This window comes from Acanthaster planci, linkage group LG15 (genome assembly GCF_054643075.1).
Source record: "Acanthaster planci isolate LZ-2023a linkage group LG15, COTS_SCS, whole genome shotgun sequence".
In the NCBI taxonomy this organism is placed as follows: Eukaryota; Metazoa; Echinodermata; class Asteroidea; order Valvatida; family Acanthasteridae; genus Acanthaster; species Acanthaster planci.
This window is the reverse complement of record NC_141791.1, coordinates 5,975,602-5,998,422: the sequence shown is the minus strand read 5'-3', so window position 1 is coordinate 5,998,422 and position 22,821 is coordinate 5,975,602. Positions and strand designations below refer to the sequence as shown.

Here is a 22,821-nt window from a genome sequence, read left to right as displayed (position 1 = left end):
TGTACCGGACGCCTTGAATATGTAATTGAGCGAAGTCCGGGCTAGGTATCTGACTAAAAAGAGTGGCGCGCCATTTCAACCTGTCAATGTCAGGACGACAGTCATACCGTAAGGCTGTATAAAGTTGGCAAATATTTTATTAATCGCAGGCCTGATCCACCAAATTCCACCATCCTATTAACACGATCATGGATTTGGATTTGGAATATTCCATAACGCCCCCTTTGTCTCCATGCGATGTTGCCAGTGGTGAAGACTCGCCGCCATCATTGGGACAGTCGCTGAAACAAGGTTCGCTGAAGACAGGCTGAAAAGTACATTGTACTAACGCGTTATAACGTTAGGTGCATTGGTTTGTGGCCTCCCGTGTCTGTATTACACACTATAAGTCATGCAGAAAAAATGTTGCATCCTGGCTTCACTTTTCTCATCATATATCATCTCAGTAAAACTCAGTTATTACAGAAATGCTGGAAAGACACGAATTCTGGACTGAGAAACATTTACCGATGTTGTTGAGAAATAACTTAAAAAATTCTCTTCACTCCCCATAGACTTTGTATACAACTGCTGAAGTGGAGTGAGGATGCAACATTTTTTTCCCCATATTTTAGCTGTATTGATTGTGCCAACTTTCTCTGCCGTACTACTAGAAGGAGTGTAGGTTACTACACCTATTTGATTTGTGCCACCAAATTCACACATGCCCTCTTGGTGAAGTATTTCATCACAGATTACCAGTCAGCATCTATTAAACTGTCTTGTATCCAGGCACCAGTGCAGGAATTATGCAGTGGGCATTATCACTTCTGAGTAGGCATTATTAAAAGTTAAATAGTAAAATACACCACGTAGCCTACACAGTCAAGTTAAGTTACACATTGTTGAATAGGGAGGCTGTCGGAGGTATTTATGAATTTTGTTGTATAGGACTCATGCTCATGGCGTTATTATTATTAAACTTGACGTGGCATGATGTGTTGTCTGATTTTTAACATCTTTCAAACCTTGTCACCTATCACAGATTCTGTTCAATGTCTAGCCTGCGTTGAATGTTTCAACATTCGAGAGCACCATACATCACTGACCTCAACACTGAAAAGGTGCCAACCAATTATTTGATGTCTTAAAAATTATCATTTAAGAGCGTAAAATGGCAACTGCTCTACATTCCTTTTCCTGTGTTCTCATTATGGCTGTTATTTATTCCGCTGATTTCCTGTAGAATTCTTCTTGGGAAGGACCCAAATCCAGAGTGTTTCCAAGACAACACTTGTGAGCTCTTTGGCCACACCTATGTCACTGGAGTGGCTCTTCTGGACGCTACGTCACATCTCTTCTGTTTATCGAGGTAAAGGAATGTGATCAAGTTGAAATTTCTACAGAGTTGGCAACAGAGATAGGTTGACAAGAAAGCAGATAGTGATCATGGTTTGAGTAAAGTTATGCATGTAATTGGTGGTAGCGTAGCTCAGCCTGTGACAATCCTAAGGTGGCAGTTTATCTACCGTTGAGTTGGATAGGGGACCCCGGAAGATAGACACTAAAGAATTTTCGAATCTTCTTTGGTTGGCTTTTATTCCACTTAACTCCAACAGTTGTACATGTACATGCGCAACCCCCAGAGGAAAAAATCCCTGATATAATGTGGGGTTGTGACTTGTATGTGGAGGTAGTGCTCACTCTAACAAATGGCCCAGTGAGGTCTGGCGTTGGCCGAGAGCATGCATGGCAAATTGGCAAGAGCCCATACAGACATGCTGGGGTGAATCGGTTCAAGGCGTAACCATTCCGCCATTCATAAATATCTTTCATTCAACAGTTGCCAACCTTAAAGATTGCCAACAAACCCAAATGTGTTTTTACATTAATTTTAAAATACATGTATACAGACTTCTTGATAAAGTTTGTCCCTGAAAATCAAGTAAACAGTACCTTCTTAATCTACCGGTGTCCCCAATCAGGGTTGTTGCCTTACAACTTGTAATCATTTTCATTCTAGGCAGTGTGTAACCAAGATACAATCACTTCTTGGCCAAGGGAGCAGCTGGGGACTCATAGGTAAATGTGCCAACTAAAGTGAAACTACAGCTTCCTTCTCTGTCAGTTCAGGTTTACATTTCTTCAAAATTTGTCACACAAATATAAATCAGTCCCCAAACTGCATACATTAGTTTGCTCTCTTTACCACAAAGTGTTGCATTAATGTAGTCACTGCACTCTTGTGCACAAAGTCTTGTACATGATATTACATTGTGGTGAAGTAAACCTATCACACATTAAACATTTTTATGGTTTGACTATTTAAACAAATAATATGCAGTTCCATGTCACCAGTTTATTTTTTATTTTATTGACAAGCAACTTTCTTACAATAATCAACCACAAGCTCATTTTAAAGCAAGTAATTTATTTGCTTAGGCCTTGTCCAAATAGCTTGGCTGTGGCTTGCAATTACACAACACTATGAGAAGTGGCCGCAGCCACTGCCATATACTTATGAGTGAATTTAAGCCGCAGCCTAGCAATTGGGACATAGACTTACTATTCCGTGCTTTTTGTGATCAGATCCTCTTGTGAGCGAAGCTAAGAGACTCCATGGCCATGTGATGACATTCATGAAATACGTGCAGGCATTCATTTACAGGTAACTCTTAGACTTAGAGCGAATTATGACACACAGTGTTAAAGACTTTGAGTGTTGACATGCATACAATGTACGTGGAAAAAAATACAACCAGATAACATTTAGGAAACTGCCCATGAGGTAGAATGCAGGTCATCAGTATTTAGCTATGTTTTGAGGTCTCAATTCACATTTTATACTGCTAGATAGTGAAGGAAATGGAAAATGCATACGTCACGGTCACATCACTACCAAGAAAATGAACACTCCCAACCAACATGCCTCCTTTCAACTGATGAGGGGATGCTTCTGCTCGAGGCGGATTGCAGTCTTCAGGTTTCAGACTTTTTCACAACACAAAATTCCAAGACTGGATATGTTGTCCTCTCGTACACTGAGCCAAAGATGTTGTCCATTTTGTTCTATCAACTTACATGTACATGTAAAATTGTTCCTTGGCAGATACTTCAACCTGCCCGATGCTACCCTGCCCCCCTCGGTCTACACCCAGAGGCTGGCCGTCTTTCCCTCCTTGCTGGTCACTGAGCTGCAGACCCTGTCCATGTTCAATGGCAGGATCAGTGAGTTGCCTGTGGGGGTCTTGCAACAGTGTGCTGCGTCATCAACTAGACAGGTATTTGGCAGTCACACTCAAATAATCTGGATTTAAGCCAGGGATTGTCCAAGAGCTCTGTCTTTGTACTCTGAAAAAAAAAGTCTTGCATTGAATTGATTGATTTGCATTACATGCCGACAAACCTATTGCATCATATGCTATCATATATAAAGTATTAATCCTAAATGGCAGAACTTTGTAATATTTTGCAGGGTTGATAAAGTTAGAACCCAGCGACATTTATTTTGGAATTTAGGAAAATTCTTAATTGTCCCTGATGATTTTACAGTTACATGTACATGTATCTATATAAATCTTGACATATGAGCATCATAATCTCCTTTTTCTCAAAAAGGATTCCACGGGAAGCCTTTTGTTACACATGAATCTCAGCACTCAGTGGAGCATTGTACAAGTGTTGCATCTGCTGCAGGCTAAATTGAAAGGTAAAAGAGAGAGATTTTTAGATTATAATTCAGAAAAGGATTGAAACTATGGAGCTGTGTCTTATTCGGTTACAAATGCAAACAACACTACAACGCCATATGAAACTGGAATCGAGAATTCAGGACTACAGTCAAAATGATGCCACTAAAATAGCTTAAATCTTTGACAGCATGAGCTGAAACCCATTGTAATGTTTACATATGCAGAGCTGCCAACCAGAACAATTTTATCATATTTCGTACGATTTTTCAGTGACAATACAAAATTACGATTTTTCTCAATAACATATGACTTAAAAAAAACTTTGTGGATATTTTAGATTTTTACCTATTGTCATGATTGTTTGGCTTGAAAATGGACATTTTTCACAAGTTAATTTCACATGGTAATATCAGTCGTCCATAATGTCAGAAATGTCATGCAAATGCATGCAACACGCATGATGCGGTGTCTATCCACGAGGCCCTTGATTGTCTGTTGCTGCTTCATTTGTGCAGTTAATCTGTGCGCTGCACATGTACGTAAACTGTGGATGTATAAGCAACATCAGTCTGGGGCCCATACTGCATTGCGTTCGCTTGATCATTCGCATACGAATCAAGCTCCAAGTTACGCAACAGTGAAGGATAGGATTTTTTTCGGAAAAGAGGATTTTTAAGGTAATATCACAAGATTTTTGGTCAAGTGAGGTTGGCAGCTCTGCATATGCATGTCCACAATAAAAGCAGTGATTCTTCATGCATTGTCAATTTGCTGGAATATTTGTAACTTGTGGCTATTCATCAGAATGAAAGCTTATATCAGGCATGCAACATTTAATCAGATCAGTTAATGTCTTCGTGTTTTACTTCACATGTAATCAAATTTGAAACGCTGTACAAAGTACCAGTAAGTAAAGATTGGAATTTCCTCAGTTTTAGTCAAAGGTCACATTGCATGCCCAGTATATAATATATATGGAAATTTCTCTTGCATTTTCTGGTCTCTTATGGCACTTACTAGGAGAGCAAGATGTCCTCTTATCATTTAATGAGAAAGCTGTAGATTTTTTTCAAGACCTGTTGAGTATAGCAACACTCAAGTATAACAAGGTAAGAGTCTTTAAATAGCCACAGATGCACAGTTATTGGATGAATTTACCAAGCAATACATTCTTTTCAGGTTTATAAAGTCAATTCTCATACAAATTTTACAATCGTCTCGTTCAATGTTTCAAAATGGCAAGGTCCTTCAAGAACTAAGCACAAGCATGTGTAGGTGCATTGCTGCGCAGTTGGGAAAGACTATCGCACACGTGCTGCTTTTCTCGGTAACATCAGACGTGCTTTAGTTTGGGCACGCACTGTTGGAAAGCTGAACTGACTCATTGTTAAGATACTCGAGTCTGAAGTACCTCCTGTTTATATTCCAGATCGGGTACAGCGATCATCATCAACATGGCTCATTCCCAGATGGCTGCCTGCAGGATCTCTGGTCGTCTCTGATACACCTGCTGGACTCTAGGCACAACCAGTATTCCACTGATGTGAGTTGTGGCATAGTTCCTCTCCCATTTTTATGCAGGCTGTATGTTTGTATCAAATACATACATGTACCGGTACATACAATCACTTACAAGATCACATATTTTGTGATCTGAATATGACATGGTTTGAGGGCAGATAGTAGATACGAGCTCCCAACGGTGTAAGAAGTTGGCATGTGAGTTCATTTCCAAGGCAGAGCTGATTGAACTAATCTGTCAATTTACAGAACTGAGTGGAAGTGACATTGGTTGTCAACCGAAAATAAACAAGGGATTGGGAATTTCGGGACCCCCCCTGTTTTTAATTACTTTTACGAATAAAGATCAGCCCAGGAAAAGAGCATTACTTGGGCAATGTCTCTTGATTGCTATGGCCCTATTTGGGTTGCATTTGGAAGAGTAAATTGGGAGAAAAATGTTACTTTCTTACCTTATTTTCATCAACATGAAAAGAGGGTTGTGTTGACATGCGCAAACATGGTGCTTTATGTATAATGCTGTTACTCCCCCTTAATTTTAAACCAATTAAACTCTCTGTTTTATTCATGCAAATGAGGTACTATCCAATCAGGGAAATTCATCCAAAAAAGGAACTGGCAAACTTTTACATCACCTGAGGGTGCTATGCATATTAAAGAGTGTTCAAAACTTCATATGTTGCATTACAACAGTCAGTAATTGTTTTGTCATTGTCTTCATGATGTTTTTCACTTGTTTTTCTGAAGGAAGTCAAGGCGACAAAAGAATCTTTGAACATTCCCCGCATTATCTCATGTAGCGGGGGGGCATGCATGCACGTGTGTGATGTCTAGTGGTGTGTTCGACATCATCGTGTGCACTGAGTAAATAGCAAGAATAGCAATCAGCACATGACGGTGAATGGACTAGTGAAAAAACAGCTCTTGATCTTGAAAATCTATGAATTGTGACAATCCTAATTAAAATAGGCATTTGTTTTTCTCCTCCAATTTCATTTCTATCAGTCTTTCTGGTGTAGCTTTCATTCCTGCTTGCTACCCCTTCTGGACGAACCCTACAATCCATCCCGAGAAGCAACCATCTCCAGTGACCCGCCACCGTACCCCAAGCCCAGGGATCCTGTTGGTCTGTGTTGGTGGTTGCTGCAGTATGTTGCACCACTGTATCAATACGACCCAAATGGCCAGCTTGTAATTAGCAAACAGGTATTTAAAATGCACGCACAACTTTATTAAAGTTCAGCATTGGCTCCTCAGAAAGACAGTCTGAATTATGTAAAGATACTGAGGAAATAAAGAAGGGTTATCTGGTGCAGCCTTTGACCAATGCTGGCCAGCAATCTTGTATTGCATAGCCCATGGGAAATAGTGTGCAAATGTTACCATGATTGGAACACAGCCGGATTTTTGTCTAAATACCGTATAGTATGCTATTGTGTCAGTGGCGAACCTTTCCGATTAAAGAATCACTGAAGAGATGTCTGTGGGTATCATTTTCTTCGGTTTTGTTCCAGGGAAGGCCCATTAGAAGCTACTGGCTTCTTGTTGAGGATTTGCTGAAAATAATGTTTACTTCAAATGTAAGTGGACTTGTTCAGAGCCAGAAACTAATAATAATCAACTATAGCTTAAATAGAATTTGATGTCCATATCTAACAAATGCAAGTACATGTGGGGGTTCTCTAGGATTGACCAATTATTCATGTCACTGTTCATTTCATTTTGATTTGAGTATTTGTTGCCATAGTGAAAAAAATGGTTCAAACATCTGAACATATTGTGAGTTTTACGCAAGACATTAATTAATTAATTTAAAGATTCATATAAACCTTCACATTCATTGTGATTACTATCATTTGAATATGGATGTCATGCTAACATTCACCCTCATCCCATGTTTAGGAAGCAGTGCCTGACGAAGCTCGCATGCAGACTTATCTCAGATCCTGCCTAGTTCTGTGCCACCTCTGGGAACCTAAGGGGTCAGTTCTGACCCTACTGTGGGGACACTTTCATAAACGACTGGTAAGAATATCTTACCTAGAAATCAAACAAAACAGCAAACAAATTTTGTGAACCCTCTGTCCCCCATGTTTACCAGAGCCCAACGTCTTGGCTCTTTTTAATACCCTCATCATCTGAGAATTTTGTCGCTGTATTTCAAAATGAATTCTTGCCTAAAGGGAAAAACCAAAAAGCTTATTGATGGTTACTTTTGAAACCAAGTATTTGGAGGTATTTGGCCTGTTTCTTGCAGAATAAGAAGTTGATTGTCCCTGGCGAAGGTGTGAAAAATCTTGCTACCATCTGGTGAGTAATTTTATGCTGTATAATCCTTTCAGTCATGTAAATCAAATAAATAATTTTGTTGGTTATATGTAACAGCAAATGCCACACGATCAGCTTTAGTGAGGTTTGACCTCAAAAAGTATAAATTTTGAAGGGTTCTGTTACTGTAACAAGTTATTAGTGCTGTAGAAGTCTGTGTGTTTGTCGATATGCTTTTAATAATTGGATTGTACTGGTGTATTTTATATTTTACAGCCAAACTCCACATTCCTGGTATGACCATTGTAAAGAGACGATAGCTGATCACACTGCAAGGTATGCTACAAGTAATGATTGCTGTGCTCTTTCTGGATTTTTGGGGGGTCATAAAGTTTCTCTAAATATCGTGTCAGTGTATCAACCCTCAAAAGCCAGCCTATTACCATTGACAGTACGCCATGGACATAGTCCAGCTGGTTTGGGTTGGCACTGCAATTAAAGGGTGTAGGCTGTGTTTCAGACTTCGACTGAGAGCAATTGTCTTGTCACAACAAAAGGCCCAGAATCTCTTCGACCTGTGGAGGTCCAATTTTATCTTTTTACGCTGACTCTCAATTTTATGCTATTTTTAAGTCCATATTTCCCCCTTGTGAATGTTACCTTCTATGCTAAGGGATTTCAACCCATATGTTAAATAAAGAGTTTTCTTAAATTTACAGTGTAACTACAGTTGTGTTAATGCAAATATCAGTGAAATTGCTTCTAAATTCAGATTGATCCTTCTATTTGCATTGTATGAATAACCATTTTAGAGATTAATGCATGCAGACCAATTACAAGTAATAACTTATCTGTTAACACTTGCATCTTCAATCTCGTCAAAAGTCGTCACCGAGAGAACAGCTTTGACCTGTTTTTGCGCATCCTAGCGACGCAGCTCAAGGGCATGAAGGAGTTGGGCGGGTCCCAGGGATGGAAGCAGCTGCAGGGGAGGTTCTACTCAAAGTTCCACAGCCGTAGCATGAAGGAACTGGATGAGACTGGCCTGAGCCGCTTCCTAAGCCTGTTCTTGACCTTTGCCCTTGTGACCGACCTCTCTGATGTGGTGAGTTGTGAGGATTCCTGAGCACCATATTGTTGATTCGCATATTTTTTGATGTTAGTTTGGGCTTTACGTATTAATTTGTCAATTGCTTTTGTTTGATTTCTAGACCAGCCGCATGTTAGACTTTCTGGATTTACTTACTGACACTCTTACCCATGGAAAGCTCCTACTTATCTGGAGAGGTCAGTGCAGTATTTTCTGAGCTGCATTTTGAAAGCCTGAAATTTTTGCCCTTAAAGTTTCATCTCACATGGAAAGTTCCATTCATTAGTTTGGTGTGTACCTGTATGTTTGCCTGTGATGTTACCTCTTGACAATTGGAGAGATGTGGCTGAAGATCTTTTTAATACAGAAATCAGTGCTCCTGTCAAGATCTCCTCTGAGTACCCATGCACGCTGACATAAGTGCAAGTGGTGAATTCAGCAGTGTGTTTGTTGACTCAGCACTTTGAATGAGTGGCACTATGGGTGTAAGGGCAAATACCCACGAGATGCAAGAAGTACATACATGTCAATATTTGTAAAAGGGGCACGAATGTAAGCACTTAAACATGTTTATCATGCTTTTTACTCACTCTGTCAAAATTGAAATTTACAATCAAAAACCCATGTGCTTAGACCACAAGTTGAATTCAAGCTATAATTAACTCCTGCACACGCACACTTGAATAGGGTTCTATAAATATGAAATAAGTTTCAACACCGAAAATGTTGTTTGCCAGTCGCTTAATCTATGGAAATTAGGCAGTCAGTCATTTATTTCAATTTTTGGTTCCTCTCCAAGGTTATTTCTCCATCAGTCAAAGGATCAATCAATATAAAAACAGTCAATTATTATAGCCCATTATATCCAAGCCCCTGTATATTAATCATCACCTCCTAATAATTTTCCTTGTTAGTTTGGAAATCATTCACTTTGAACCTTTAAGCTAATCTAATTTTTTTTTCTCTTTCAAGGTTTGTTCACATTTTGTTTGGTTCATGAGGATCAGTCATGTGACCTAGCTGTTGTTGCTGACAGACTTGTCCAGGGCTTCAACATAGTCTCTGTGTATGTCAAATTTCAGTTACTGATATTTTTGCTGATTATTCATGTTGATTTATGCTGTATACATGTATGTGAATGTTATTTGCTGTCTGGGTAGTTGACATGGTCAAGATAGTTAAAAAACAACAGAATAGCTACATTTATAAAACAGGTAAAAAAAAAAAACAAATTTCTACTGCAATCCCAGCTTAAGCACAATTTACATGAACATTTCTTCAACTTGAATTTGGAAGTGCGTACATGAACAGTGATTTGATGTCTCAAATGATATACAGGTACCACTATTTGTTCCAGAAATGAGCAGTTGTATTGGTTTTCCTTCAACTGTTCTTAAGTTGCCATTGGTTATTATGAAGGTTTTTCTTTGCCTTTTACAACTTCATAGTACTTTCTCATCAGTATTGGGTGTTAGTTTTAGTTTTTTCTTGTCACCGGAAAGGAATAAAAGGAATACAAGTTATGTTAAAGCTTCTAAATGATTAGATTTGATCCTCATTGTAGATTTTGTCTGACATCGTATCAGATATATTTTTGTACTTCTATTCATTGCCTTTGCACTTGCTTGGAGAATGTCAGTGTAATTTATGAATCTAGAATGGAATGGAATCGTCCATTTGCAGGGAAATGTGCAGCAAGTCGGTTGACAGTGGAAGGAAGAGTCAGTTGTGGGCATTGGTCCTGAGCTACATGGAAGCCACACAAGAGGTGTTTGATGCCAGCAACAAGCTGCATCTCTCGGAAGAGAAACTCATCGGTGAGTGTTGGTTGTGCGACATTTTCACACTAGCCCAATCAGACAGATTCTCTGATCTGTTGCTAGTTTTCACAGCTGTTGAGCTAGTTTTGTGAGCTTAGATTTTGAGTCCTTCCTCTAAGACCCCAGCAGTCTTTCAACCAATCTTCTTGAAATTTAGCATGTACATAGAGACCTTCATCTATGAGTACGTCAGTGAAGTTTCAATTTTTTCTGACAAAAGGTTGTATTGTTACAGTCATTTATAATTCAATCTGTGATTTGTGTCAGCCTGAAAATTGAGCACACTTCAGTGGAAAATATTAACACTTTGGTTCACCCTGCCTTGGAAAACTTGACACTGTTATTTGACTTGATATTGGAAGACATGTGATTGGCTCATGATTGACTTTTGCAGGTCTGTGAATTTATCTATGTAATAACATCTGTAAGTGGAAGCAACATGGTCTAACTTTGCCATGAATTACCCAAGTTTCATTTGCAACACATGTTGCATCTGCAGGATCTGGTCTGAGCAACCTTCTGGAAGTCTCCTCAGAACATGAGATGAGGGCGTTGTTGACGTTTCTACAGACAATTATGGCCAGGCATAGGTACATATGTAGCTAAACGAGACCGTATTCCACCTTGTTGTATCCATTTCACCTGGTTTTTTAGATCTAAGTATGTCACTTAAATGTAACCATGAATGGCGAATTACACATTGTAGATGCACTTAGATCAGATGCAAATTCTGAATAGATTTTGAACCCTAAGTGACGTAAATCCTACACTTTCAGTACTTCCAACTTGTCTCACAGTTTATTAAAGATCACGGTTGAAGTGCACCATTATTGATATAATGGTGCACTGATATATATCTTCTCCTGAAGACGGACAGAGTACACTGTTCGAAACGTCGCGTTATTCCCCGGTTCTTCTCAGAACCACACATACTCAAAGAAGAGATAAATACATGGTGTTACCGCAATCTTTACTATAGATCTAGTTTCTTTCACCATGAAAACCTTTAAGTCTTATATTATTGATATACTTTTTTATTGTCACGGCAACAGAGTCAAACACTTAACGAGTTGAGGAGAGCAATCCATCAAGTCAAGTGATTGAAAGTTGATTGAAAATAGGGATCATATGAATTTGTGCTTGTTGCCCATGTTTGTTTTTAGGTAACCAAATTTGTTTTTAAAAAACCAGCTACGAGGAACCGACAAGTAAATACGTCATGCTCTCAGAGTCTGTCCATTGACATACATATACAGTAGGCAAAGAAGGTTTTTTCAAAGCCAGGATTTGAATTTTGACATTTGAAAGGTTCTACAATCTCTCTGTTTTCTGAGACCTTTTGAGAAAACTCAAAGCACATTTAGACCTTTGGCAAAACTCAAGGTACATGTATCTGTATATATCTGAGCAGGACCTTGGCCCAGCATGTCATTACTGCATATTTGTCCAAGGTCAAATATTGCGACAGGTCAATTTTGAATCAAAGCACACTTGCAGTCTTTTTTAAAAAAAACAATTTGTAATGCTAAACCCGTGAGCCAACAGAGTCAAAGGTTATGCATTTTACGCGCTGTAAATTGGCTAAACATACCTTCAATGATACATCAGTGATGAGTCTAGTTCGGAGAACGGTAGATGTACATGTATATATACATTACCTTTGTGATGTTTCTTGATCCATTTGGCAGGATTTTGTATCAGCAAGTGCTGATGCAGAGACCGTACTTAACAGTCACATCTGGGGCATCGCCAGCACCGGAAATGCTCATGCACAAGTATAAAGGTTTGTTCTTTGGTTCACTCCACACTTGTTCAAAGACGTTGGTGTGTAAACGCTGTTATCCAGCATTGCTAAATGTAGGAAAAATTGCTGTGTATGAATAACATGAGTGCAATTTTTAAATATCAAATTAAGCTACTCTCACAGTGTACATGTAAGCATGAGAGCATTTGTATGCACGGCTTGAGATGAGTACCAATGTTTATTCTTGAAGACAACTATTTCCGAAGTTCCATATGATGGGCGCACTTGTCACCTGTTGCACTGACACATGCCTCCATTCCTGCTTTGTTGCTTGACGACTCACCAATATTGTTAATCTGTGGGGTTTTGGGCACTTTTTTTAGCTCTTGCCAAGATTCTATGGGATCTGGTTTACCCTTTCATTAAGAGACATGCCTCCACCCAGACGCCACCCTCGGAGCTAGCTGACGTTGCCACAAGCTTTACCCTGCTTGCTGCAGACCTGTAAGTCATGGTAACCTGACAGTCATTAAATGCTGAGCTACACGCAAGCTTGTGGCCATGAATTTCTCCATGCATTGTGATTGGAATCAATGTCCAGTGTCTCTAGTGTTGTAGTCAAGACCACTTAAGACCTTCACAAGATCACACAAGAACAGCACAAGACCAACAGAAGACCTCCAGTCTTGAATTCAAGCCACAAGCTATTCAAATGAACTGCAACAAAAGCATCTCTTAATCATTGTTCACCCTGTTGTGACTGGTCTTGTGACTGGTCTTGTGTGTGGTCTTGTGTCTGGTCTTGTGTCTGGTCTTGTGACTGGTCTTGTGTGTGGTCTTGTGACGGTCTCTACTACAAGTTTAACACTGGTGTAAATTATGAGCCAATCATTGCTGCATGTAGTTACTAGCATTTTTAGAAAATTAAATTCATTTCAAGAGAAATGTAACAAAGTCATTACCAGATTTCTCAAAAATCAGAAAGACCAATAATCTTGGATAATATTGTACAGCATCGAAACGTCTTCCCCTTAAGTTTTTAAATTTAGTACAACACTATTAGAATAAATAATTACGATTATACATGTAAATGATCATTGAATGGCAGTCTAGTTAATGCATTCTGTCATGGATATTTGTTGTCAAACTAACAGCAAGTTGCATGACGAGGCCTCAGGGTTAAGTCAGCCAACCTCCCAGGAGTTGTTCCATTTTTATGGCCTAGATGACCACAAAGTTCATTACAGGTGAGGATATCTTTCTCATGCACTCACTGCTCCTCAGTTTCTTTCCTGATCTATGCTGTTAAGTCAGTGCCACAACCAAGAGAAAAAGAAGCATTTTCTTGGCTCCGAAAATAAAAAAGTCAGATTTAATGATTCAGTTTTTTGTATCTGTTCATTTTATAAAATTTGAATTATTCGGAATGAGACTGTCTTTGATTGTTATATTTATCTGGGAAGAAGAGTACAGAAATACATTGAGTTTTGCTATGCTAGTAAAGTCTTCTCTTTCGGATTGAAATCATCTTTACAATACATATATGTATCATATTGGCAACACCGATCGTTTCTTGATGTGCAGTATTACAGTGCGTTATCTGTGCCACCTCCTGCCAAATCACTCTTTCACCGAGCAACTCCAAGCAGCTATGGGCCACACCCGGTGGGCATCATCTCTCATCCACACTTGGCTACGATGCGGACTGCAAAGCCCTCAGGCTGGTACGTCGATGCAAGAGCTGACAAGACTGGTCTTTAAGCTAGAGGAGGCATCTACCATCATGGATAGTCAGGTACAGTAGCCAGATTACTGTTCATCTTTTCACTTACATTTAAAAAGTGTTCAATTTTGATAACACAAAGGAGTTTTTGCTTTGAATTCAAGATGTTTCATTACAAGACAGTTCGTACGTATACTTTTAGTCTGTATAATTCAAACAATTTAATTTTGCAATTTTTAATCCATTAAAACTAATTTCAAGTCCAATACAACTAGATTCATTTGGACGGAATTCTTGCTGTTTGAGGCATGTTTATATACGCAATGTTTGTCTTCCAAAGAATGGACAGAATGCTCAAGTTAACCTTTTCATTTAACTGTACTCAGTCATCTAACAGCTTGATTGATGGGACTGGTAACCCACACAAGTATGTCATGCTGCAATTCATACAAGCCCTGGGACACCAGTTTAACTCAGCACGGGTAAGTGTCAATTGCTATTTCAATGTACTCTTCTCTACTCCATTTAGCACTGTGTTTGATGATGCGTGATGGGAATTAATGCTTTTAATCCATTTTGGAAGTAACTAACAATGCTGCGTCAAGGATCCCCTTTGTGTACACAAAGATGCCATATCCAGGCAGCTTTAACTAATGTGAAAAGATCTAGCCTTTTATGTTAACAAAAATTTGCTCTTTCTACGTGAAGCTGAAAAAAAAAATTACAGAGATGTAGCATATGGAAACAGACAATATTTGGAGGCTTTCATGTGGCATGCCTCTGTCACAAGTAAATGCACGCAATCACACAGAGTGCAGTGATACAAGAAAATACATGTACATGGAGCAGCACAACAATAAGTTCTAAATGTCAAACTGTGCCATCCTTGTGATGCCCAATACCATCAATAAGCAGCAACTCTCGTCATAAAAAAGTTGAAGTTAAATCCTCACACAGACGGTAACTGTGTAAAGCAGTCACCTCTGGGTCGGATTCCTGTGTCCCAAGTCAACTCTTGGCCCAGGTCATACAGGTATTAGAGTGATGTTGTTCATCATTTCTCTCCTGAGCCATGAAGATTTTCTCTGAGCACTAAGTCTTCCCTCCCTCGGTGAAAGTCCGCTCTGTGAAACTTTGCTTTGTATACCTTCGGCTGGGCCATATCGTACCCATTTCCTCTGTTGTCCAGCCTAGTGGCAGCAAGTAAGGATAAGAACTATAATTGTGAAAGTAGGTCTACCGAAAGTGTTGTTTCACCTCTAGTACTTGTACTTGTAAGCTAATCTTCCCTTACAGTGCTCACGGCAGCAGCCACCCTCCTTGAATGGCACCTACAAAGACAAACATGATATCGCAGGCCACGCCGAAACTCTTTATACTTGAATGCGTAAATGAAAGGATTAATCACTGCATTCAAAACGGCTACAGTTGGTTCTATTAATTTCAAGTGATGGTAGAGCTCAAAAGATAGCTTTTTGTAAAAGATTGAAACCCCAAACAGGCAGTGAATTGGTAGCCAGATGAGAAAGTAGATCACCGAGACAATCAGGAGCACCTTGATGACTCGGCGGCGAGCCGCAAGTAGTTCATTGGCTGGTGCGTGGTTGTTGTCTCGCTGTTGATTTTGAGCAGCTCTTTGCAGGCTGATCAGAATTTTCCTGTAGCACCCAAAAAAAATAACAACGGGCAACAACAATTCAAGGAGAGCTATAACATACAGCAGCATATTCGTTTCAGAAAGACCCTGTTTAACGCACTGGTGTGTGCTGCTGTCATAGGACGGTGCTATCAGATGAGGAATCTTAAGAGACAATGAAATGGTCCATATCACTGCTATCATTAGTCCAACTTTGGCTCGAGTGAAGAGACGGGGGTATTTCAAGGGATGGACAATACCCATGTAACGTTCCACTGTCACACCCACCATACTGAATATTGAGAGATTACAAGCAGCCCACAATATCTTTTTTCCATAGAAAAATTTGCAGAAGATCTCATTCTGTGCAGTGTTATCATAAATAAGACCATCACTGTATTTTTCTTGAAAAACGATAAGGGTCGCACAGACAAGCATATCTGCCACTGCCAAGTGTGCGATAAGAAAGTTGGTCACACTGTGCATGAATTTTGCCTTTGCGATGGTGATGCAGACGAGGCTGTTCCCCAAAATTCCAATAATGCTGAGAGTCACTTGCACACAGAATAAAGCATATTCAAGTTGAGGCAGTTCACAGGGTGACGGCTGGCCTGATGAACTTGTATTTGAGTGGTTGTTGGAATCCATTGCTGGCCTTGTAGTTGTTGATTCTGTGTAAGTTACAATAGGCAATACTGAAAACTGTAATCAAGCAAAAGTACAGTATAGACAAAAAAATTAACCTAAAAAATGTACACAATGATTAATTTCCACATAATGCAATTTAAAGTTGATGCATAAGTGTAAATGCATGTTAAAATATTTTTATACACTTCATTTTCAAACTCACTTTCGATCAGTTTTTTTCTATCCTGATAGTGCTTCAATTTAACAGTTCCTTGTCGAGCTGCACAGGTATAAATAAAGGAATGTCTTTTGTAGTTAACTTTTGGGGTATAAACATATGTTGTAATACATGTACATGTAAATGCAGTGGTCTTGTCAAAAAAATGTAAGGAAAAGGTGTTTTGCGATTATCAACTAGTGCCTTATAAAAAACACTTACCTGATCTTTGGTCGATTGGCTAAAGTCACCATTGCAGTTAAGATGCACTGATCACAGGCAACTACTCTCTAAAAATATGTACACGTAGCTCTGCATTCTTGCTTGGTGTTCTCCTCTCTGTAGCTCATGAGTGTTTGTTTTCAGCTTTTCTCTGCTTCGGATGAATGTTGGCAGAAGTGCATGCATAACAACCACAGCTGTGGTTACTGATTAAAGATAGCAAATGAGGGGTTTGATGTGTTTTTGCAGTCTGTCATGTGGGAGTCACGACACAATCCATACAGTATTTGAACTGCATTTGGAAAAAGATTAGAGTTATGATTTTCAGGATTTGTCTGGATTTCAGGGTTTTGGACACAAAGGTTTAGATTTCTGGGTTTGCATTATTGACTTTATTGACTTTGAGGAAATGAAAAATCAGAGTCTGATATGATCACGATTATTTGAGAGAGTAGTAATGCCTCAGTTATTAGCTACTAAAAGTCCTGTGAACTCATAATATGTTCTTGTTACCATCATTTAAAACCCCTCTGCTATTGTGTGGACTTTTCTTCATCCCTGACCTAACCCCTGAAAGATGGATCCATGCACCCAAGATTTTGCCAAGTACGGTACATAATAACATGTCTTAGAATAGATTAATATTTAGGCCTAAACAACGTACAATATGTACATGTACATCAATGAAGGACATGTACATGTATAATATTCATGAGAGTATGTGAATCTTATCTCTGCATCATTGAAAGTAGGCTCTTTTCACACCAGCTCAAGGACACCAATTTACTGGACACAGGTTTCTACCAGATCCAGAGATCACTCACAGTGACCTAAAGGCTGACGGAGCAGATCCGATTTAGTGGTACATGTAATATTTATGTAGTATTAAATATACACGTACGTGTACTACCAATGTGAAGATTTCTATCCCTGGCAAACAATAACACCTTACAATTAAATTGCAGGTATCCTCAAACAACAGAGATAATTTATTATGCAATTTCAACAAGCAATTAATTGGTTTGATTTGGTATTATGGTATTGGATATACACTGTATCTTTATTTTACTCTCTCTTAATTTTTTGGTTTTTGTGCTGAGATTATTAGCAATACATAGCTACAAATGTAGATCACAGCTTCACTCCAGTCAGCAGTGCACAAGCCCTGCCTTGTACAGTTCCTATGCAGTGCCCAAGCCAAACCAATGCAATACAGGCACACCATCATCAGTGCATTTCTGATATTGTTTAACATGACACCAATTACCATCACTGGACTCAACTCACACTACACGCGTAAACGACATTGAGATGCAAAGCCCAATGTCTGCTCCTCTGTGGGCTAAGCCCAAACCTTCTACAGTACGCCCACAAGTCAAAGACTAGATTACATGTACCTGTGTAATGCTAAACGGAGACAGTCTTCCTGCACCTACATAGTAGGGGGATATACCTGTGCACATTAAACAGATAACTTAAAACATTCCAACACCTTCTGCTATATTGCCTCCATTTACAAAGCCACAATATTTCCTTTTTGGTATTGTTACAACCCCTCTGCTGTTTTTTGTGGAGTTTCCTTCATCCCAATCTCACAAACGCAAGATGGACATCAGTGCACCAAACTTTATTTCTGTTGTCGTTTAGTACACATGTAAATGTTATGGAAGCCTGCAGAAGTTTTGTTACCTTTGAATACTGATGCGTTTTACAAGAGTTCCAAATACATGAACAGCACCGGTAGTTTATTTTTTTCCAGTACTACACTCATAGAAAATATGTAAAGCACATGTAGGACATGTTGGATTATTTACATGTATGATAATACACGTATCTGAAACCCCAACAGCATATTTGAAAGATTGCTCTTACACAGAAGGAAAGAAGTACGTGTAACTTTCTTCAGAGGAAAGCTTGACAATTTTGCTGTCTTTTTCAACTTAGTATTTATAGTCCTAAAAAGATTCGACTACAATGTACAATGTATGTGTACAGTAGCTACATTAACTGTTGGGAGATCAAGGCTTAAAATTCTAAGTGACACAGGTTACTACAAGATACAAAGAAACAAGGGTCAAGGAAGCAGACAGTGCGCTGGGACTTTCATTTCATCTGCCTCTTTCACAAATAAATGCATACAATGGCACATACATGTAGTGCAGTTATACAGGAATAAGTGCAGGAACAAGAATAAGCGCTAATGATTAGACTGTAATACTATCCTAGTGGAACTAATGCCATAAAAAGTACTACATGATGTAGCAGTGGTCCTAAAAATTGATGTTTCAGTAGTTAAAGTCCTCACATGGATGGCTCATGCTTTTAAGCATTATCGCCTCTCAATACTGTGTTCTGCTTTAATTCCCGTCCTCCATCATTTGGATTGGAGTAGTTCACTGATTCTCTCCTGAGCTTATGTAGCTTTTCTGCAGACTCCAAGTCTGTCATTACTCAGCAAAAACTGATAGGGCGTGAAGCCTGGCATTACGTGCCTTTGGCTCAACTGTGTTGCATCTGTGTCCTTTTTGTACAGCCTTGCAGCTACATGAAGAGTGCATGTGCTGGTACAATGTACAAATAAGGATATGGAATTTACTGTACGCTGTGTACATGTACATGATTCTGATGAAAGTGTGTGGTGTAATTGGTAATGTAGTACTTAGATGTACACTGTACATGTGACCATTGGATGATGCATCATCAACAGGTAGTGTGTCACAAATTGGTAATGTATTACAAATTGACTGACAGTGTCGACAGTAAAATTTGTTACCAATGATGTACCGGTACCCCTGTTCCGCAGAAGTTTTTATTTAAAAACTCTTACTGATAAATTACATGTATCAGCTAACGTACCGTATCAAAAAGTGACGCATAATGGATCACTCTGGGGGGAAAGCTTTATAGAGAATTATTTTTGTCTAATAAGGCATTGTTTGTGTCATGCAAAAAGCATGGGCAGCGCAGCTTTAAAGTCCTCCTTTGCATTGCCACAGATGTTTACTCTGGTTTATGTACATGTATACTTGAATGAAACAAACTGTTAGTAATATGGATTTCCTTCCCCCCATGAAGCTTGGGGATGGAATGGGCGGAAATGTTTCTTTGCATGGCTAAATTTTTGTTATTTGTTTGGTATTATTTTTTTTGCAAGCTCTCAGACAAGCACTGACCATACAGTGTTTATCAAGATACACGTTGGGTAAGGGCAAAACCTGTTATATAAATTTACATCTCCCCAATGCAAAAAGACATCTTGAAAATAGTTCACGGTACTTGCTGCTTCACCTGACTCCGACCAGCCAGCCAACCACAGCAAGTTCAGTGGTCAAGATGTCTGCACTGTAAGCGGGAGGTCATGGGTTCCGGTCTCACCCGAGTAAGCTTGTGAACTTTTTTGCAAGCTCTCGGACAAGCAATGAGCATACAGTGTTTATCAATATATATGTTGGGTATGGGCAAAACCTGTTATATAAATTAACATCTCCCCAACGTAAAAAATACATCTTGAAAATTGTTCATAGTACCCGCTGTTCACCTGACTTGGACCGGCCAGCCAACCACGGCAAGTTCGGTGGTCACGTGGTTAAGACATCTGCACTAGTAAGCAAGAAGTCATGGGTTTGAGTCCCAGCCGAGTAAGCTTGTGAATTTTTTGCAAGCTCTCGGACAAGCACTGAGCATGCATGTACAGTGTTTTTCAAGATATACGTTGGGAAAGGGCAAAACCTGTTATATAAATTAACATCTCCCCAGTGCAAAAAATACATCTTAAAAATCACATAAAGCAGTTAACCAGTATCATCCTAGTACCTGATACCATTGCTAAGTAGTACCTGTACATTGTAATTGTGGTCATTGCAATCAGTGTTTTAGTTTAAAAGTCCCCATATGGATGAATGTCACATAAAGCAGTTGACCAGTATCATCCTAGTACCCGATACCATTGCAAAGTAGAGTACCTGTATATTGTAGTTTGGGTCATACCTGGTACATGCAACAAGCAGTGTTTTAGTTTAAAAGTCCCCATATGGATGAATGTCACATAAAGCAGTTGACCAGTATCATCCTAGTACCCGATACCATTGCAAAGTAGAGTACCTGTATATTGTAGTTTGGGTCATACCTGGTACATGCAGCAAGCAGTGTTTTAGTTTAAAAGTCCCCATATGGATGAATGTCACATAAAGCAGTTGACCAGTATCATCCTAGTACCCGATACCATTGCAAAGTAGAGTACCTGTATATTGTAGTTTGGGTCATACCTGGTACATGCAGCAAGCAGTGTTTTAGTTTAAAAGTCCCTGTATACTTCTAGATCTCAATCACATAAAGGAATTCCACTCCCCACCCAGGTCAGACATGTACATGTACGATACATGTACTTAAAAGGAGTTGTTCACTGAATCTTTTTAGAGCCACGACTGGTTTCCTGTGAGATCTAACACTTTCTGTCTTTCCTCAATATTCAATGTTTCCGATCCTTGGCTGTCATCATTAAGTCAACTGTAAAAAACCTTTAATTGGGCTAAAGCATTTTGTAGAACTTCTTTCCTTGTTCAGGTTTCAAGCCATGATAAGGATATGGACTGATTCAGTGGTAGTCCCATTGTTACATCTCTTGAACTTTGTGTCAAAATTCTGTGTATCTAATCTGCCATCACAGTGCTCCCTGCAGCAGTCACTCTCCTCAAATGGCATCTACAGGGGAACACATGATATTGCACACCATGCCGAAACTCTTTGTACTTGAATGCATAGACAAAGGGATTCACCACCGAATTCAATATGGCTATGGTCATTTTAACTGAACGCAATGCATTGTATACCTCTGAAGATATGTTACTGGAAAAGATTAGAACCCAAAAAATACAATCAATCGGTATCCAGACAAGAAAGTAGATCACTGAAACAATCAAGAACAGCTTGACCACACGGTGACGAGCTGCTAGAAGCTCATTGGCCCGTGCGTGGTTGTTGTCTCGCTGCTGATTTTGAGCAGCTCTTTGTAGGCTGATCAGAATTTTCCTGTAGCATCCAAAAAGAATCGCAACAGGCAGCCACGTCTCAAGAAAAGTTGTAAGACAAGCTATAGGAAAACTCTCTTCAGTTATACCCTGTTTAAAGCACCGATTTGTGCTGCTATCATAGGACGGTGCTGCCAGTGAAGGGACCGTGAGTGATATTGAAATTGTCCATATCACAATTAACAGTATTCCAACTTTGGCCCAAGTGAAGAGACGGGGGTATTTCAAGGGATGGACAATACCCACATAGCGTTCCACTGTCACACCCACCATACTGAATATTGATAGATCAGTGGCAGTCCAAATAATCCTCTCTCCGTAGAACAATTTACAGACGATTTCATTCTGTGCATTGTTACCGTCAACAAGACCACTGCTGTATTGTTCTTGAAAAATGATGACAGTTACACAGACAAAGATATCTGCCACTGCTAAGTGTGCGATAAGAAAGTTGGTCACATTGTGCATGAATGTTGCCTTTGCGATGGTGATGCAGACGAGGCTGTTTCCCAAAATTCCAAAAATGCTGAGAGCCACTTGCACACAGAAAAAAGTATATTTAAGTTGAGGGAATAAGTCGCAACCCAGACAGATGGATGAACTACACATAAGAATTGTCACATTGTTGGAATCCATTCTAGCAATGGGAGATTCTGAGTAGGCTATGTTGTCAATCATAAAAACTGTAATATAACAAAAAACACCTGGCAAGTGTACGGTACATGTACAATGTAAATTAGCAACAAAAACTGGACAATAAAGGCTTCAATTTGCACAGTGTAACTTTCAGTTTACCCGTAGCAGATGGAAATGGTTCTAAAGTTTCTACGTGTGTATACTTGACTGTCAAGCTCACATTACCTGTATCAATCAATTTCAATTTTTTCCAACCGGAAAGACTAAAATTTCCTTACCAAGCTACATGTACATGGAAATGTTGAACGCCTTTTGGAAATTAAAAAAGGGACTTTTTCATTGATGTTAGCTTATGATCCAACAGGGTTGATGAAATGAGAGGAAAAAGCAATTTGTGACCATCAACTCAGGAATTATTTTTAAAACCCACCTTGTCTTCGGTGATTTCCGATTGATCGCCAGTAACTTCTCTCCCACTCTGTGTTTGTCTTGCTCTGTGTCCTTATTTCTCCGGCTCTGTGTCCTTGTTTCTCCAGCTCTGTGTCCTTGTTTCTCCAGCTCTGTGTCCTTGTTTCTCCAGCTGTGTGTCCTTGTTTCTCCAGCTCTGTGTCCTTGTTTC

The 22,821-nt window shown here is 39.3% G+C and overlaps 2 protein-coding genes across 4 annotated transcripts in view; one reads left to right on the top strand and one right to left on the bottom strand.

The window, feature by feature from the left end:
* Positions 1-72: 72 nt before the first annotated feature.
* mms22l (MMS22 like, DNA repair protein) overlaps positions 73-22,821 on the top strand; it is a 70,168-nt gene continuing 47,419 nt past the window's right edge. Inside the window, exons 1-24 of one of the 2 annotated variants that reach the window (XM_087146253.1) lie at positions 73-291; positions 1,025-1,103; positions 1,226-1,351; positions 2,003-2,061; positions 2,569-2,647; positions 3,089-3,260; positions 3,598-3,688; positions 4,692-4,780; positions 5,101-5,214; positions 6,198-6,398; positions 6,707-6,772; positions 7,095-7,217; positions 7,450-7,502; positions 7,737-7,796; positions 8,364-8,565; positions 8,672-8,747; positions 9,523-9,616; positions 10,234-10,367; positions 10,870-10,960; positions 12,059-12,153; positions 12,498-12,618; positions 13,269-13,361; positions 13,699-13,909; positions 14,224-14,319. In XM_087146253.1, coding sequence (XP_087002379.1) covers positions 189-291; positions 1,025-1,103; positions 1,226-1,351; positions 2,003-2,061; positions 2,569-2,647; positions 3,089-3,260; positions 3,598-3,688; positions 4,692-4,780; positions 5,101-5,214; positions 6,198-6,398; positions 6,707-6,772; positions 7,095-7,217; positions 7,450-7,502; positions 7,737-7,796; positions 8,364-8,565; positions 8,672-8,747; positions 9,523-9,616; positions 10,234-10,367; positions 10,870-10,960; positions 12,059-12,153; positions 12,498-12,618; positions 13,269-13,361; positions 13,699-13,909; positions 14,224-14,319 — 2,628 coding nt within the window. In that variant the 5' untranslated portion in view covers positions 73-188. Of the gene's footprint in view, positions 292-1,024; positions 1,104-1,225; positions 1,352-2,002; positions 2,062-2,568; positions 2,648-3,088; positions 3,261-3,597; positions 3,689-4,691; positions 4,781-5,100; positions 5,215-6,197; positions 6,399-6,706; positions 6,773-7,094; positions 7,218-7,449; positions 7,503-7,736; positions 7,797-8,345; positions 8,566-8,671; positions 8,748-9,522; positions 9,617-10,233; positions 10,368-10,869; positions 10,961-12,058; positions 12,154-12,497; positions 12,619-13,268; positions 13,362-13,698; positions 13,910-14,223; positions 14,320-22,821 lie in introns of both variants that reach the window. The other variant, XM_022247811.2, reaches the window with a different exon arrangement.
* Positions 13,950-21,301, bottom strand: LOC147796623 (neuropeptide Y receptor type 6-like). Of its 2 annotated transcripts, XM_087146257.1 has the most exons (3): positions 16,540-21,301; positions 16,324-16,380; positions 13,950-16,144 (listed from the first exon to the last, which is right to left on the bottom strand). In XM_087146257.1, the coding sequence occupies exon 3, from the start codon at positions 16,119-16,121 to the stop codon at positions 15,117-15,119; it is 1,005 nt and encodes a 334-aa protein (XP_087002383.1). In that variant the 5' UTR covers positions 16,122-16,144; positions 16,324-16,380; positions 16,540-21,301; the 3' UTR covers positions 13,950-15,116. The 2 variants fall into 2 exon arrangements, with proteins under 2 accessions (XP_087002383.1, XP_087002384.1); XM_087146258.1 differs by lacking the exon at positions 16,324-16,380 and having other exon boundaries at positions 13,951-16,144.